We start from the raw sequence: 16,877 nt of genomic DNA, 5'->3' as shown, positions 1-16,877 counted from the left end.
AAAGAGGTACCGAAGTCATACTATTCAGACTAAGACTAGGTTACCAATGCGCTTGGCAAATTATAGACAGTGAGTCTGGGAGGTCATGTAAACACTGCGGTGAGCCTAACGCCACCCTGTTACATTACTTGCAGAATTGTGTACACACACAATTTCTGAGACAGGGACCACCCACCACAGCCGCCGGGCTGGTAAAAAGGGTGTGCAACATGCTTTCACCATGGCAGCCGGATCGCTTGCTTGCAATCCAGCCACCGCGGTAAGCATGCAGTTCAAAGAAAACATTTGAGTTAACTAGAAATAGTTAACACAGGCCGGGCCACCCCAGAGAAAAGGCCCGGGCGAAGCATGACTTCGCAAATCTAACTGAACTGATCAGAGAAAGCTGACTGGTGGGAGGCGCTGGCTACCACGTCACTGGATGGTGACTGGTGTGAAGAGGTGGGTGCCAGGTCAGAGAATGCTGACTGGTGGGAGGAGCTGGCTACCAGGTCAGAGGATGCTGACTGGTGTGAAGAAGTGGGTGTCAGGTCAGAGAATGCTGACTGGTGTGAAGAGGTGGATGCCAGGTTAAAGGATGCTGACTGGTGGAAAGAGCTGGCTGCCAGGTCAGAGAATGCTGACTGGTGGGTAGAGGTGGCTGCCAAGTCAGAGAATGCTGAATGGTGTGAAGAAGTGGGTGCCAGGTCAGAGGATGCTGACTGGTGTGAAGAAGTGGGTGCCAGGTCATAGGGTGCTGACTGGTGGAAGGAACTGGCTGCCAGGTCAGAGAATGCTGACTGGTGGGAGGAGCTTTCTACCAGGTCTGAGTATACTGACTGGTGTAAAGATGTGTGTGCCAGGTTAGAGGATGATTACTGGCGGGATGAGCTGGCTAACAGGTCAGAGAATGCTGACTAGGTGGACATTGTTGCCAGGTCAGAGAATGCTGACTGGTGGGAGGAGCTGGTTACCAGGTCAGAAGATAGTGACTGGTGTGAAGAGGTGGGTGCCAGGTCAGAAAATGCTGAGTGGTAGGAGGAGCTGGCTACCAGGTCAGAGAATGCTGACTGGTGGGAAGAGCCGTGTGCAAGGTCAGAGGATGCTGAGTGGCGGGAGGAGCTGGGTACAAGGTCAGAGAATGCTGACTGGCGGGAGGCGCTGGCTACCAGGTCAGAGGATGCTGGCTGGTGTGAAAGAGTGGGTGCCAGGTCAGAGAATGCTAACTGGTGTGAAGAGTTGAGTGCCAGGTCAGAGGAATCTGACTGGTGGAAGGAGCTGGCTGCCAAGTCAGAGAATGCTGACTGATGGGAAGACCTTGTTGCCACGTCAGAGAATACTGACTGGTCGGAGGAACTGGCTACCAGGTAAGAGGATGCTGACTGGTAGGAAGAGGTGGGAGCCAGGAAAGAGAATGCTGACTGGTGGGAAGATCTTGTTGCCAGGTTAGAGAATGCTGACTGGTGGGATGAGCTGGCTACCAGGTCAGAGAATGCTGACAGGTGGGAATAGCTGGCTACCAGGTCAGAGAATGCTGACAGGTGGGAGGAGCTGGCTACCAGGTCTGAGTATGCTGACTGGTGTAAAGAGGTGAGTGCCAGGTCAGAGGATGCTGACTGGTGGGAAGAGCTGGCTGATGGGAGCTGGTTGCCAGGTCAGAGAATGCTGACTGGACGGAGCTGGTAACCAGGTCAGATAATGTTGACTGGTGGGAGGAGCTGGCTACCAGGTCACAGGATGGTGAATGGTGTGAAGAGGTGGGTGCCAGGTCAGAGAATGCTGACTGGTGGGAGGAGCTGGCTACATGGTCAGAGGATAGTGACTGGTGTGAAGAGGTGGATGCCAGGTCAGAGAATGAAGACTAGTAGGAGGAGCTGGCTGCCAGGTCAGAGAATGCTGACTGGTGGGAAGAGCTGTGTGCAAGGTCAGAGGATGTTGAGTGGCGGGAAGAGGTGGGTGCCAGGTCAGAGAATGCTGACTGGTCAGAGAATGCTAACTGGTGGTATTAGCTGGCTACCAGGTCAGAGGATGCTGACTGGTAGGTGAAGCTGGCTAACAGGTCAGAGGATGCTGACTGCCAGGTCAGAGAAGGCTGACTGTTGTGAAGAGCTGGGTGCCAGGTCAGAGAATGCTGACTGTTGGGAGGAGCTGGCTACCAGGTCAGAGGATGCTTACTGGTGTGAAGACGTGGGTGCCAGGTCAGAGGATGCTGACTGGGGGAAGGAGCTGGGTGCCAGGTCAGAGAATGCTGACTGGTGGGAGGATCTGGCTACCAGGTCAGATGATGCTAACTGGTGTGAAGAGTTGGGTGCCAGGTCAGAGAATGCTGACTGGTGTGAAAAGGTTGGTGCCATGTCAAAGGATGCTGACTGGTGGAAGGAGCTGGCTGCCAGGTCAGAGAATGTTGACTGATGGGAAGATCTTGTTGCCAGGTCAGAGAATGCTGACTGGTGGGATTAGCTGGCTACCAGGTCAGAGGATGCTGACTGGTAGGAAGAGGTGGGTGACAAGTCAGAGTATGCTGACTGGTGGGACGAGCTGGCTGCCAGGTCAGAGAATGCTGACTGGTCGGAGGAGCTGTCTGCCATGTCAGAGAATGCTGATTGGTGGAAGGAGCTGGCTGCCAGGTCAGTGAATGGTGACTGGTGGGAAGAGCTGTCTGCCAGGTCAGAGAAGGCTGACTGGTGTGAAGAGCTAGATGCCAGGTCAGAGAATGCTGACTGGTGGGAGGAGCTGGCTACCAGGTCAGAGGATGCTGACTGGTGTGAAGACGTGGGTGCCAGGTCAGAGGATTTCGACTGGTGGAAGGAGCTGGGTGCCAGGTCAGAGAATGCTGACGGGTGGGAGGATCTGGCTACCAGGTCAGATGATGCTAGCTGGTGTGAAGAGTTGGGTGCCAGGTCAGAGAATGCTGACTCGTGTGAAAAGGTTGGTGCCATGTCAAAGGATGCTGACTGGTGGAAGGAGCTGGATGCCAGGTCAGAGAATGCTGACTGAATGGAAGATCTTGTTGTCAGGTCAGAGAATGCTGACTGGTGGGATGAGCTGGCTACAAGGTCAGAGGATGCTAACTGGTAGGAAGAGGTGGGTGACAAGTCAGAGTATGCTGACTGGTGGGACGAGCTGGCTGCCAGGTCAGAGAATGCTGACTGGTCGGAGGAGCTGTCTGCCATGTCAGAGAATGCTGATTGGTGGAAGGAGTTGGCTGCCAGGTCAGAGAATGCTGACTGGTCGGAGGAGCTGTCTGCCATGTCAGAGAATCCTGGTTGGTGGGAGGAGCTGCCTAACAGGTCAAAGGATGCTGATTGGTGGGAAGAGCTGGCTCCCAGGTCAGAGGATGTTGACTGGTGGGAGGAGATGGGTGCCAGGTCAGAGAATGCTGACTGGTGGGAGGAGCTGGCTACCAGGTCAGGGAATGCTGGCTGGTGTGAAGAAGTGTGTGCCAGGTCAGCGAATGTTGACTGGTGCCAGGTCAGAGGATGCTGACTGGTGGAAGGAGCTGGCTGCCAGGTCAGAGGATACTGCCTGGTAGGAAGACTTGGGTGCCAGGTAAGAGAATGCTGACTGGTGGGAAGAGCCGTGTGCAAAGTCTGAGGATGCTGAGTCACGGGAGGAGCTTGCTGCCAGGTCAGAGAATGCTGACTGGTGGTAAGAGCTGGCTACCAGGTCTGAGTATGCTAACTTGTGTAAAGAGGTGGGTGCCAGGTCAGAGGATGCTGACTGGTGTGAAGAGCTGGCTGGTGGGAGCTGGTTGCCAGGTCAGAGAATGCTGACTGGTCGGAGCTGGTTGCCAGATCAGAGAATGCTGACTGGTGGGAGGAGCTGGCTACCAGGTCACAGGATGGTAACTGGTGGGGAGAGGTGGGTGCCATGTCAGAGAATGCTGACTGGTGGGAGGAACTGGCTACATGGTCAGAGGATAGTGACTGGTGTATAGAGGTGGATGCCAGGTCAGAGAATGCTGACTGGTGAGAGGAGCTGGCTGCCAGGTCAGAGAATGCTGACTGGTGTGAAGAGCTGGGTGTCAGGTTAGAGGATTCTGACTGGTGGGAGGAGCTGGCTAACAGGTCAGAATATGCTGACTGGTGTGAAGACGTGGTTGCCAGGTCAGAGGATGCTGACTGGTGGAAAGAGCTGGGTGCCAGGTCAGAGAATGCTGACTGGTGGGAGGAGCTGGCTACCAGGTCAGATGATACTAACTGGTGTGAAGAGGTGGGTGCCTGGTTAGAGAATGCTGACTGGTGTGAAGAGGTTGGTGCCAGGTCAAAGGATGCTTACTGCCAGGTCAGAGAATGCTGACTGATGGGAAGATCTTGTTGCCAGGTCAGAGAATGCTGACAGGTGGGAGTAGCTGGCTACCAGGTCTGAGTATGCTGACTGGTGTAAAGAGGTGGGTGCCAGGTCAGAGGATGGTGACTGGTGGGAGCTGGTTGCCAGGTCAGAGAATGCTGACTGGACGGAGCTGGTTGCCAGGTCAGAGAATGCTGACTGGTGGGAGGAGCTGGCTACCAGGTCACAGGATGGTGAATGGTGTGAAGAGGTGGGTGCCAGGTCAGAGAATGCTGACTGGTGGGAGGAGCTGGCTACATGGTCAGAGGATAGTGACTGGTGTGAAGAGGTGGCTACCAGGTCAGAGAATGCTGACTGGTAGGAAGAGCTGGCTGCCAGGTCAGAGAATGCTGACTGGTGGGAAAAGACGTGTGCAAGGTCAGAGGATGCTGAGTGGCGGGAGGAGCTGGGTGCCAGGTCAAAGAATGCTGACTGGCGAGAAGAGACGCTCGCTGCCAGGTCAGAGAAGGCTGACTGTTGGGAGGAACTGGCTACTAGGTCAGAGTATGCTGACTGGTAAGTGGAGCTGGCTACCATGTCAGAGAATGCTGACTATTAGGAGGAGCTGTTTGCCAGGTCAGAGAAGGCTGACTGGTGTGAAGAGGTGGGTGCCAGGTCAGAGAATGCTGACTGGTGGGAGGAGCTGGCTACCAGGTCAGAGGATGCTGACTGGTGTGAAGAGGTGGGTGCCAGGTCAGAGAATGCTGACTGGTGGAAGGAGCTGGGTGCCAGGTCAGAGAATGCTGACTGGTGGGAGGAGCTGACTACCAGGTCAGAGGATGCTGACTGGTGTGAAGAGTTGGGTGCCAGGACAGAGAATGCTGACTGGTGTGAAAAGGTTGGTACCAGGTCAAAGGATGCTGACTGGTGGAAGTAGCTGGCTGCCAGGTCAGAGAATGGTAACTGGTGTGAAGAGGTGGGTGCCAGGTCAGAGAATGCTTACTTGTGGGAGGAGCTGGCTACATGGTCAGAGGATAGTGACTGGTGTATAGAGGTGGATGCCAGGTCAGAGAATGCTGACTGGTAGGAGGAGCTGGCTGGTAGGTCAGAGAATGCTACCTGGTGGGAAGAGCCGTGTGCAAGGTCAGAGGATGTTGAGTGGCGGGAGGAGGTGGGTGCCAGGTCAGAGAATGCTGACTGGTGGGAAGGGGAGCTCGCTGCCAGGTCAGAGAATGCTGACTGGTGGTAGGAGCTGGCTACCAGGTCAGAGGATGCTGACTGGTAGGTGAAGCTGGCTACCAGGTCAGAGAATGCTGACTTGTGGGTGGAGCTGTCTGCCAGGTCAGAGAAGGCTGATTGGTGTGAAGAGCTGGGTGCCAGGTCAGAGAATGCTGACTGGTGGGAAGAGCTGGCTACCAGGTCAGAATATGCTGACTGGTGTGAAGACGTGGGTGCCAGGTCAGAGAATGCTGACTGATGTAAGGAGATGGGTGCCAGTTCAGAGAATGCTGACTGGTGGGAGGAGCTGGATACCAGGTCAGATGATGCTATCTGGTGTGAAGAGTTGGGTGCCAGGTCAGAGAATGCTGACTGGTGTGAAGAGGTTGGTGCCAGCTCTAAGGATGCTGGCTGATGGGAAATTCTTGTTGCCAGGTCAGAGAATGCTGACTGGTGGGATGAGCTGGCTACCAGGTCAGAGGATGCTGAATGGTAGGAAGAGGTGGGTGCCAGTTAAGAGAATGCTGACTAGTGGGAAGAGCCGTGTACAAGGTCAGAGGATGCTGCCAAGTCAGAGAATGCTGGTTGGTGGGAAGAGCTGGCTGCCAGGTCAGAGAATGCTGACTGGTGGGAGGAGCTTTCTACCAGGTCAGAGTATGCTGACTGGTGTAAAAAGGTGTGTGCCAGGTCAGAGGATTGTTACTGGTGGGAAGAGCAGGCTACCAGGTCAGAGAATGCTGACTAGTTGGAGATTGTTGCCAGGTCAGAGAATGCTGACTGGTGGGAGGAGCTGGTTCCCAGGTCAGGGGATAGTGACTGATGTGAAGAGATGGGTGCCAGGTCAGAAAATTCTGACTGGTAAGAGGAGCTGGCTGCCAGGTCAGAGAATGCTGACCGGTGGGAAGAGCCGTGTGCAAGGTCTGAGGATGGTGAGTGGCGGGAGGAGTTGGGTACCAGGTCAGAGAATGCTGACTGGCGGGAAGAGGAGCTCGCTGCCAGGTCAGAGAATGCTGACTGGCTTGAAGATGAGATCGCTTCCAGGTCAGAGAAGGCTTACTGGTGGGAGGAGCCGTGTGCAAGGTCAGAGGATGCTGAATGGCGGGAAGAGGAGCTCGCTGCCTGGTGGGAGGAGCTGGCTACCAGGTCAGAAGATGCTGACTGGTATGTGGAGCTGGCTACCAGATCAGAGGATGCTGACTTGTGGGGGGAGCTGGCTGCCAGGTCAGAGAAGGCTGACTGGCGGGAAGAGGAGCTGGTTGCCAGGTTAGAGAAGGCTGACTGGTGAGAAGTGGTGGGTGCCAGGTCAGAGAATGCTTACTGGTGTGAATAGGTGGGTGCCAGGTCAGATGATGCTGACTAGTAGGAAGAGCTGGCTGCCAGATCAGAGAATGCTGACTGGTGGGAGGAGCTGTCTGCCAGTTCAGAGAAGGCTGACTGGTGTGAAGAGGTGGATGCCAGGTCAGAGAATGCAGACTGGGGGGACGAGCTGACTCCCAGGCCAGAGGATGCTGACTGGTGTGAATAGGTGGGTGCCAGGTTAGAGTATGCTGACTGGTAGGAAGAGCTGGCTGCCAGGTCAGGGAATGCTGACTGGTTGGAGGACCTTGCTACCAGGTCAGAGAAGGCTGACTGGTGGGAGAAGCTGGATACCAGGTCAGAGAATGCTGACTGGTGGGAGGATGCTCACTGGTTTGAAAAGGTGGGTGCCAGGTCAGAGAATGCTGACTGGTGGGAGGAGCTGGCTACCAGGTCAGAGGATGCTGACTGGTGTGAATAGGTGGGTGCCGGGTTAGAGAATGCTGACTGGTAGGAAGAGCTGGCTGCCAGGTCAGGTAATGCTGACTGGTGGGAGGAGCTGGCTACCAGGTCAGAGAAGGCTGACTGGTGGGAGGAGCTGGATACTAGGTCAGAGAATGCTGACTGGTGGGAGGAGCACGCTGCCAAGTCAGAGGATGCTGACTGGTGTGAAAAGGTGGGTTCCAGGTCAGAGAATGCTGACTGGTAGGAAGAGCAGGCTGCCAGGTCAGAGAATTCTGAATGGTGGGAGCTGGCTACCAGGACAGAGAATGCTGACTGGTGTCAGGAGCTGGCTGCCAGGTCAGAGAAGGCTGACTGGCGGGAAATGGAGCTGATTGGTGTGAAAAGGTGGGTGTCAGGACAGAGAATGCTAACTGGTGGGAGGAGCTGTCTACCAGGACAGAGAATGCTGACTGGTGGAAGGAGCTGGCTATCAGGTCAGAGGATGCTGAATGCTGTGAAGAGGTGGTTTCTAGGGCAGAATGCTGACTGGTAGGAAGAGGTGGGTTCTAGGGCAGAATGCTGACTGGTAGGAAGAGCTAGTTGCAGGTCAGAGAAGGTTGACTATAGGGAAGAGGAGCTCGCTGCTTGGTCAGAGAAGGCTGACTGGTGGGAGGAGCTAGGTGCCAGGTCAGAGAAGGCTGACTATCGGGAAGAGGAGCTCTCTGCTTGGTCAGAGAAGGCTGACTGGTGTGAAGAGATGGGTGCCAAGTCAGAGGATGCTGACAGGTGGGAGGAGTTGGGTTCCAGGTCAGAGAAAGCTGACTGGTGGGAAGAACCGTGTGCAAGGTCAAAGGAGGAGCTGTCTGCCAGGTCAGAGAATGCTGACTAGCGGGAAGAGGAGCTCGCTGCCAGGTCAGAGAATGCTGACTGGTGGGAGGCCCTGGCTACCAAATCATAGGATGCTGACTGGTGTGAAGAGGTAGGTGCCAGATCAGAGAATGCTGACTGGTGGGAGGAGCTTGCTTCCAGGTCAGAGAATGCTGACTGGTTGGAGGAGCTGGCTACCAGGTCAGAGGATGCTGACTGGTGTGAAGAGGTGGGTGCTAGGTCAGAGAATGCTGACTGTTAGGAAGAGCAGGCTGCCAGGTGAGAGAATGCTGACTTGTAGGAAGACCTGGCTGCCAGGTCAGATAATGCTGACTGGTGGGATGAAGAGAGGTTTTTGCCAGGTCAGATGATGTGACTGGTGGATGGATCTGGCTGTCGGGTCAGATAATGCTGACTGGTGGGAAGAGCCGTGTGCAAGGTCAGAGAATGCTAAATGGTGGGAGAAGGTGACTACCAGTTCAGAGAATGATGACTGATGGGAGATGGGTGCCAGGTCAGAGAATAATGACAGGTGGTATGAGCTGGCTGCCAGGTCAGAGAATGCTGACAGGTAGGAGGAACTCTGTGACAGGTCAGAGAATGTTGACCTGTTGGTTGAGCTGGTTGCCAGATCAGAGAATGCTGACTGGTGGGAGGAGCATCGTGCGAGGTCAAAGGATGATGACTGGTAGGAGGAGCTGGGTGCCAGCTCAGAGGATGCTGACTGGTGGGAGGAGCTGGCTGCCAAGTCAGAGAATGCTGAATGGTGGGAGGATCTGGGTGCCAGGTCAGAGAATGCTGACTGGTGTGAGGAGCTGGCTGCCGGGTCGGAGAATGCTGACTAGTAGGTGTTGGTTGTTACGTCAGAGAATTCTGACTAGGGGGAAGAGCTGGCTGCCAGGTCAGAGAAGGCTGACTGGCGGGAAGATGGGCTGGCTGCTAGGTCAAAGGGTGCTAACTGGTGGGAGGAGGAGCTTGGTTAGAGGTCAGAGGATGCTGACTGGTGGGATGTCCTGGATAAGGATGATGTTCGGAATCAGCAGCGTATAGACCCAACCTACGGTGACTTAATCTGACTCCTGGAGAATCCATCGTCTCCCTTACCCAAGCGACCCACCAGAGAGCTCTTCCCGGAGAACGGTCTGCTTTTTTGGCGATCAGTCCCACATAAGTGACGCGGTGCACGCCAGAGACACGCATACCAACCAGCTCGTCGTCTCCGATCCGTTGATTCGGACAGTATTGTAGCTAGTCCATAAGTACCCAAAAGCCTAACAGGCAGGTGCTGACAAGACAGATAAGTTCGCTAGAGAGAGGGCGGCATTTGTATGTTATGTATGTATACATACATATATATATATATATATATATATATATATATATATATATATATATATATATATATATATATATATATATATATATATATATATATATATATGTGTGTGTGTGTGTGTGTGTGTGTGTGTGTGTGTGTGTGCACACACACACACACAAATATATATATATATATATATATATATATATATATATATATATATATATATATATATATATATACACATATATATATGTGTGTGTGTGTGTGTGTGTATATATATATATATATATATATATATATATATATATATATATATATATATATATATATATATATATATATATATGTAGATATATATAGATATATATATATATATATATATATGTATATATATATATATATATATATATATATATATATATATATATATATATGCATAAATATATAGAGATAGAAAGATAGATATATAGATATAGATATATATGCAAATTTACATTAGTATATATATATAAATGCATTTGTTCACATACACAATATACCTTTTACATCGCATATGCTAGTATACCTGTATTATACAGACGCCTCATAACAGGTTTACCTATGAATTCAAAGTCTAATTCATCTGAACACAAACAATGAAACAGAAAGTAAGCATCCACTTCCTATTTTCCTTGGAGAAGGAGAAGAGGAAGATAAGAAATGTAAAATTAAACCTCCCCCAAAGAAATTAAAATGAAAAAGAAGAAATAAAGTAAGAAAAAACTCCCCTATAATGCTAAAACGACGAATAAGGAGAAGAAAAAGAAAAGTAATGAAAAACTCCTCAGATAGTTAAAACGGAGAAGAGGAAAGAGAGATGAAAAGAAAGAAAAGCAAGAAATACAAAACTACCTCCAAAAAGCTAAAACGGGAAAACTTCCTTCAAAAGAGAGCTAAACATGGTAATCTCTTTTGACTCGAGCGTGCAGCGTTTGGCCGCGAGAGAAATTGCTACTGATAGATGTCGGCTTGAGCTCTTCCGCCTGAACGAACAAAACACATCTCGAGACGATAACTTTGGGGACCTCCGTACGCGTAAGCTGCTTTTAGAAAATTGGTTCGTAGATTATCATAATCATTCACCCTGGATTGTTTAGCGTTCGGAAGAGGGTTGGATTGGGAGGAGTTAGGGGTTGGCCGGGCTGGGGGTTTGGGGTGGGGTTGGAAGAGGGTAAGCGGAGAAGGGTTGAGGGAAGATTAGGGGGAGGGAACATGTGGAATGAGGTAAGGAAGGGGTAGGGGGAGGGAAATTTGGGGTAGTAGGTAGGGGAGAGGGTAAGACGATAAGGGTTAGAGGTGAGGGAGGGAGAGAGGGTAGGACGAGGGAAAGAATAACGGGTTGTGGAGGAGAGGATAGATAAGGAGGAGAGGCGGAGAGAGAGATAGAGAGAAAAGGGTTGTGGATGGGGTGGGGGGGGGGGAGAATGGCCTATTCGAAATGGAATCGGAGAGGAAACAAATCCTATTGCATGAATATTTCTGGTCGATCGAAGGGATGAGAAAAGGAGATGAAGACATGAAATCCCCTCAAAATGTTTTCCTCGCAAGCTTGGGGAGTGGGGGTGGGAGGCTGGGGGGAAGAGGGAGGGAATGGTCTTGATCCTGAAGGTGAAAAAATCGATGGGGAGGGAAAGGGAGGGGGTTTGTACATGTACGTAAATTGTGTATCTATATGTCTATCTATCGCATGCTGTATGTATCCATATGTATCTATCTCGTGATGTATGTATCAAGGTGTGAGGTGGTATAGATGCAGAGTACATACATAATTATAAATATACATGCATAAATACACACAAACCCACATAGAAACACACACAAATAAACACAAACACACCCACATAAACATACAAACACACATGCACACAAATAATTAACATAGACATAAGCACAAACACACCCACACACATGCAAACACAAACACAAACACACCCACACAAAAATACAAACACACACACACACACACGCATACTTATATAGACGTAAGTACAAACACACCCAAACACATACACAAACACACACACAACTAAAGGAATAAGATTGGTATTATCCTAGAAATCCTAGTTCACAAGGAATGTTTGTACCCACAACAGGAAAGAAAGAAAGAAAAAAAAATCCAGTACGAGGTCCAGTAAGAGGTTTATCAACAGGACACAGTATTCTGCAATCCTTGTGGCACTCTTTCCTATTGAACAGTTGAAATCGTTTTGAACTCTCTTATTTACTGTTTGTTTGTCTGTCTGTCCCTACCTCTGGCTGTTCCTCTCTTTCTCTTTCTCTCTTTCTGTGTGTGTATGTGTGTTTATCTCGTTTCGGCTGTCTACCTGGGTGTGTGTGGGCGTGATTGGGTATGTGTGCGTGCGTGCGTGCGTGTGTGTGTGTTTACGTGTATGTGTATGTGTGTGTGTGTGTGTGTTCCTCCCCGTTCCCCTCTCTCTCCCTGTATTCATGCTGTGTGGCGCAGTGGTTAGCGTGTTGGTCTAGCAATCTTGCTGACCTGCGTTCATTCCCGGGCGCTGCCAGTGGACGGTAAACCAGGCTGTTCCTTACACACAAGAGAAGATTTGGAATCAAAATAAAACAGGCAGTATGTCACAGCAAAGAATATCCATTGTAACAAATGGAATTAAAATTAAAATCTAATGCGTTTTGTTACTCGCTATATTTTCCCTTTCTACCCTTTTGCTATTAATGTTTTTGGTTATGTATTAATGTTCGTGTTTATATCATACATGACGCGTGTTTAACTCAAAATTTAGATTAAAAGATGTATTCTCTTTCTGAATCCTTCTTTTCTTACTGATACATTTTGTGTTTTTCATATTGTTTATTATCATTAATATCAAAATTATTGTTATTATTATCACAATAACTGTCATCTGAAGGCTTTTAAGTTTTGAACTTTTAAATAATACACCTTACATGTTGGTTCTTTTTCAGTTCCCTATAATATTTCATGGAAATTTTATTACTTTTATGAACAGAACTTCAAAATCTACTTCAACATTGTTTCGCAGGCCGAGGTAACAATGAAATGTTCCCAGGCCTGCAAGAGAGTTCCAGGGTTGGACTCAGAGGTTGTGGTGCTCAAGAATGGTGGTCTAAGCAATAGAGAGATAAGTGATTGAGTTACTATTTATGTGAGAATAGGTGGTTCTTTATTTTTCTTTATTCATTTTTAGTGCTTCTCTTTACTGTGTTTCATGCTTGTTTTTGTGCTTGTGTTTTATTCGTGTTTCGTTTCATGTTTTGTTTTATTTTTGCTTTTATGAAATAAATAGATAATTTTTTCCCATAAATCTTCTACTCTTTCGTAAGAAGGAAGGTTCAACAAAACCTAAATATATATAATTTTTTCAAAGGGCAAAAAATAAAAAATAAAACTATAGTATAGATGAAGCAGCTGTGCACGTGTCTCCTAACCACGCCTACCTCCCTTCGCTCATTTGCACATACATACACTGATGTAGCTCCTTTCCACAATTCTTCTAACACAGCCTCCCCTCTTACACCATAAACTCATTCCCGAACGTATCAATCGGGTGGTAGCATTGAGATAATTACATCCTTTAACGAGCCAGGGTACGTGCTTTGATTAGCAAACGCTACAGCGTGACCCGTGTGCGCGGCCGTTGTGCGGGTATGCCTTTGTCCGCGCCCTTTTCTCCTCAAGGATATATGCGATGGAGACCAGGGCTGCCGGAATTTTCGACTCCTGTTTTCCTAAATGCGCTGATTGGCTGCAGGTCTCGAGTTCTGACTATCTGTATTATTCTATTTTTCTGAGTATAAGGCAGCTCCCCAAAATAGTAAATTTCATATTTCTTTTCTTGGATCAAATCATTATAGGGAAAAATGAATGCAAACAATTTTCTATTCGAATTTGAATGTAAAAAGGGAAAATATGTTCTATATTCTGTAGTCTTACACAAATTACCAACATTGACGTCATGGATTATCGACTACGTCATTAAGACGTCATATTGTACCGAAAACGTCACGAAAACGTCATTGCATGCCGAATCCGACAACCCCTATGATGTACATCTAATCTATTCTACACTGCCTACTTCTCACCAGGACTATACATATGACCGCTCTCTAGAGAGTTCTTTTACAGAGCATTTTTTAGTAAGTGGAAAGTGAATCTATCATTTTAAACAATAGTGCGGCTATGGTAATTAATGTTGTAAATAATTTATCTAATCATAAACCAATCTCATTTTCAACCACTTTTAGTGCCAATGTGATTTAGTCAGTTAGGCAACAAAATGTTCAAGTTGCATGGTATAAGGCTTCTCCAGAAGACCGAAAATTATTAAGTACTATTTCACTTACACTATCAAACGATACCATTACCTCTTACGTCCTTTTCAGACTTTAGTTGTATCAAACATAGACTTGATTATGGACTTATTGATACATATTTTTTTGATGTGCACATGCGTTGATGAGTTGGGGTAGGAATAGAATTCCTGATAGGACTGAGTTTGTACAATCCTTCGAAGAGGAATCAGTGTTCTGGAACAATGTATGGAAACATGCTGGATGTCGCAATACTTGTTAGCTATAGTAGATCAAAATACCACTGGCCCATAATAAGAAAAAAAAGAATGCGATTACTTCTTGAAAGAAAATCTGCAAATACTTTGACACCTAAACCATTTAGGGATATCTGGAAGATTCTCAGAAATTAAAAGACGGCGTCAAAAGCTCCGCAGGGATGGTTGATGGATTTCGTTCGAATGAAAACATAGCTAATCGATTTCATGAATTGTATTCAACCCTCTTTATTCCAGTGCGCCCGACAGAGAACTAAATTATGTCATTTACAGGATAAACATCTTGTTGAGGAATATCACCATGCGAATCACTCTCCCGCGTTAGATTGTCATAGCGTTCCAGAAGCTATGGCCAGAAGCGCTATTCCGAATCTCAGCACAAACAAGAGAGACGAAACATATGGTATTAGCAGTGACCATTTCAAGATTGGAACAGCTAGTCTCTTCTCCCTGTTATTCCATGGCTCTACGGACACTTTGTTTAATAAATGTGTTATGATACCAATTCCCCCAAAGATGCAATGAAATCCATGGATGACTCTTCAAGTAACCGGGCAATATCACTAAACTCAATGATTAGTAAAATAATTGATTACATTATTGCCATCGCCATTATTATTATTATTATTATCATTATTATTATTTTACTGTTTTTATTATTTATATTATCATTATCAGTCATAGTATTCCTACCATTATCAATACTATTGCCATCATTATTATCAACTTTAGCATTATTATCTTCATTATTGTAGTTCTTAAAATCATTACTATCAATGTTATTAATATCATCATCTTCATCTTCATCTTCATCTTCATCTTCATCTTCATCTTCATCTTCATCTTCATCTTCATCTTCATCTTCATCTTCATCTTCATCTTCATCTTCATCTTCATCTTCATCTTCATCTTCATTATCATCATTACCATCAACAACATTATCAACATCATCAATATTATCATTGTTACTACCTTAATGGTGGAAGAAACAATATCTATCACTATAATTATATTTCGCCTTCTACTCCTATTCCGTAGTCAAAGAGATGTAATTCAGTAAACTATTCAGTCTGAACTGACAAACGATGATTAAGCTCAGACAAAAACTGTCAAAAGAAAAGGTATCAGTTCGGGTTTTCCCTCCCTCTAAAAAAAAAAAAAAAAAAAAAAAAAAAGCCGACGACCAGGGGTTAGCACTATTTTCTACAGACAACGAAAAGCCGTGTGCCATCAAGAAAGGTCATTTCTGCACCTGGAAGATCCCTAAGACCTGAAGAAGTGTCTCTTTACTTACTTAAAGAGCAGTCCAATATTGGGGGACAAACAGAGGTTACACTGGATACAAAAGGGCAAAGGGAAAGAGAGAAAGAGAGAGATAGGGAAAAAGAAGGAGAGAAATAGAGAGAGAGAGGGGGGGGGGGGTAAGGAGAGAGGGAGAAAGTGGGGAGGGGGGAGGGGGGAGGGATGAAGAGAAAGAGAAGAATAGTCTATCAATAGTAAAGAATAGAAATAGGGAAAAAAGGTAAGACTTCGACGAGGAAACTGAAACCTGAAGATTAAGAACCAAAGAAAGAAGACAATAAACGACAAAGAAAAACTATTACCAATTGAAGAAATAACTGCGTGCATAGACTAATAGAGGGTCAAAAAAGAGAGAAAAAGAAAGGAAAATGGAGACAAGAAAGAACTAAAGAAGATTGCCCACGAAAGATGTACTAAAATCAGGTTTACAAAGCAGGGATGATAAAGGGAGAATTATTTTTTTTTCTTGGCAACAATGTCTCCTCTTCCCCCATTCTTCTAATACCCCCCCCCAACTACATCAAGCCCCCCCCCCCCCCCATTGATTTTCTCTTCTGTAACCAATTTTGTTCCTCTCGCTCTCCATTGATTCCTGCATATATAAATATTTGATTATCCATTACTTTTGTTGGGTGGTGGTACTGCCCTTGTTTAAAAAAAAGGGGGGGGGACAATCTCTGAAGTTAATGTGGCAATCAATATCAAGAAATGGGGAATATTTTGAAAACCATCACCCCTTTTCCCCACTACCCATCGCTTCCCTTCCCCTCTCCTCTCCAGTTGTTTTTCCTCTCATTTTCTATCTTTTACTTCCTTACTCCCCTTGCACCTTCTTCCCCTTCCTTTTCTCACTACCCCTCTTTTCCCTCCCTTTCCTCTCCTTCTCAGCCCCCTCTTTCCCTCCTCACTGTCCTCCTTATCCCTCCTTTAATGTTTAAGTTTTTTTTTTCTTCTGCATTTTATGGCTCGTCAGGGGTTAGGGATAGGAGGGATGGCGAACCATAGGCAGCATAAGGAGTGGGACAAGAAAGCGAAAAGGAAAGACTGGCATGGAAGAGAAGGGACGGAAAATAAAGATAAAATCCTCAAGAAAACAGACAGAGGATAGAAGGAGATAAGAGACAGAATCATCAAGAAAGAGGGCAACGGATAGAAGAAGAAGACAGGAGATAGGAAACAGAATCCCCAAGAAAGAAGAGAGAGGCTAGAAGAAGGAAGCAAGAGAAAGGAGAAAATCCTCAAGAAAGAAAAAATCAGAGGATAGAGAAAGGAGATAAGAGACTGAATCCACAAGAAAGAAGGTAGAAGATAGGAGATAAGAGACAGAATCCTCAAGAGAGAAGGAAGAGGATAGAAGAAAGAAATAAGAGATAGTATCCAGCTCCCTCAAGAAAGAAGAAAGTATAGAAAGATAACGGGAGATAGGAGACAGAATCCTCAAGAAAAAAGCCTGAGGATAGAAGGAGATAAAAGTTAGGAGACAGAATTCGCAAGAAAGAACGCAGAGGATAGAAGAAGGAAACAAGAGATAGAATCCATATTCAATAAGAAAGAAGACAGGATACAAGAAAGAGCCGGGA

General features: G+C 47.1%; 3 protein-coding genes across 3 annotated transcripts; all 3 read right to left on the bottom strand.

Annotated features, from left to right (window-relative positions):
- Positions 1-2,435: 2,435 nt before the first annotated feature.
- Positions 2,436-3,152, bottom strand: LOC138863968 (uncharacterized). Its single transcript, XM_070129494.1, has 2 exons — positions 2,838-3,152; positions 2,436-2,699 (listed from the first exon to the last, which is right to left on the bottom strand). Exons 1-2 carry the CDS (start codon positions 3,150-3,152, stop codon positions 2,436-2,438), a joined length of 579 nt encoding a protein of 192 aa, XP_069985595.1.
- Positions 3,153-3,656: 504 nt separating this feature from the next.
- Positions 3,657-4,845, bottom strand: LOC138863967 (uncharacterized). Its single transcript, XM_070129493.1, has 2 exons — positions 4,258-4,845; positions 3,657-4,217 (listed from the first exon to the last, which is right to left on the bottom strand). Exons 1-2 carry the CDS (start codon positions 4,843-4,845, stop codon positions 3,657-3,659), a joined length of 1,149 nt encoding a protein of 382 aa, XP_069985594.1.
- A 3,246-nt stretch (positions 4,846-8,091) lies between these two features.
- Positions 8,092-9,273, bottom strand: LOC138863966 (uncharacterized). The gene is made up of 3 exons (XM_070129491.1): positions 9,178-9,273; positions 8,408-8,914; positions 8,092-8,289 (listed from the first exon to the last, which is right to left on the bottom strand). Exons 1-3 carry the CDS (start codon positions 9,271-9,273, stop codon positions 8,092-8,094), a joined length of 801 nt encoding a protein of 266 aa, XP_069985592.1.
- Positions 9,274-16,877: the final 7,604 nt, after the last annotated feature.

This window comes from Penaeus vannamei, chromosome 14 (assembly GCF_042767895.1).
Source record: "Penaeus vannamei isolate JL-2024 chromosome 14, ASM4276789v1, whole genome shotgun sequence".
Taxonomy (NCBI): domain Eukaryota; kingdom Metazoa; phylum Arthropoda; class Malacostraca; order Decapoda; family Penaeidae; genus Penaeus; species Penaeus vannamei.
This window is presented reverse-complemented; position numbering and strand designations above follow the sequence as displayed.

Excerpts from the sequence above, each read along its gene's own strand:
- LOC138863968 (XM_070129494.1), bottom strand. The coding sequence starts at position 3,152 with ATGGCAGACAGCTCCTCCGACCAGTCAGCATTCTCTGACCTGGCAGCC. Across the intron at positions 2,700-2,837 it reads AGCTAGCATCATCTGACCTG|TCAGCATTCTCTGACCTGGC; the intron begins GTAGCCAGATCC and ends TCCTCCCACCAG.
- LOC138863967 (XM_070129493.1), bottom strand. The coding sequence starts at position 4,845 with ATGGTAGCCAGCTCCACTTACCAGTCAGCATACTCTGACCTAGTAGCC. Across the intron at positions 4,218-4,257 it reads CAGCATTCTCTGACCTGGCA|TCAGCATTCTCTAACCAGGC; the intron begins GTAAGCATCCTT and ends TCTTCACACCAG.
- LOC138863966 (XM_070129491.1), bottom strand. The coding sequence starts at position 9,273 with ATGCGTGTCTCTGGCGTGCACCGCGTCACTTATGTGGGACTGATCGCC. Across the intron at positions 8,915-9,177 it reads CTCTCTGGTGGGTCGCTTGG|TCAGCATTCTCCGACCCGGC; the intron begins GTAAGGGAGACG and ends AACACCTACTAG. Across the intron at positions 8,290-8,407 it reads AACCTCTCTTCATCCCACCA|TCAGCATCCTCTGACCTGGT; the intron begins GTCAGCATTATC and ends TCTTCACACCAG.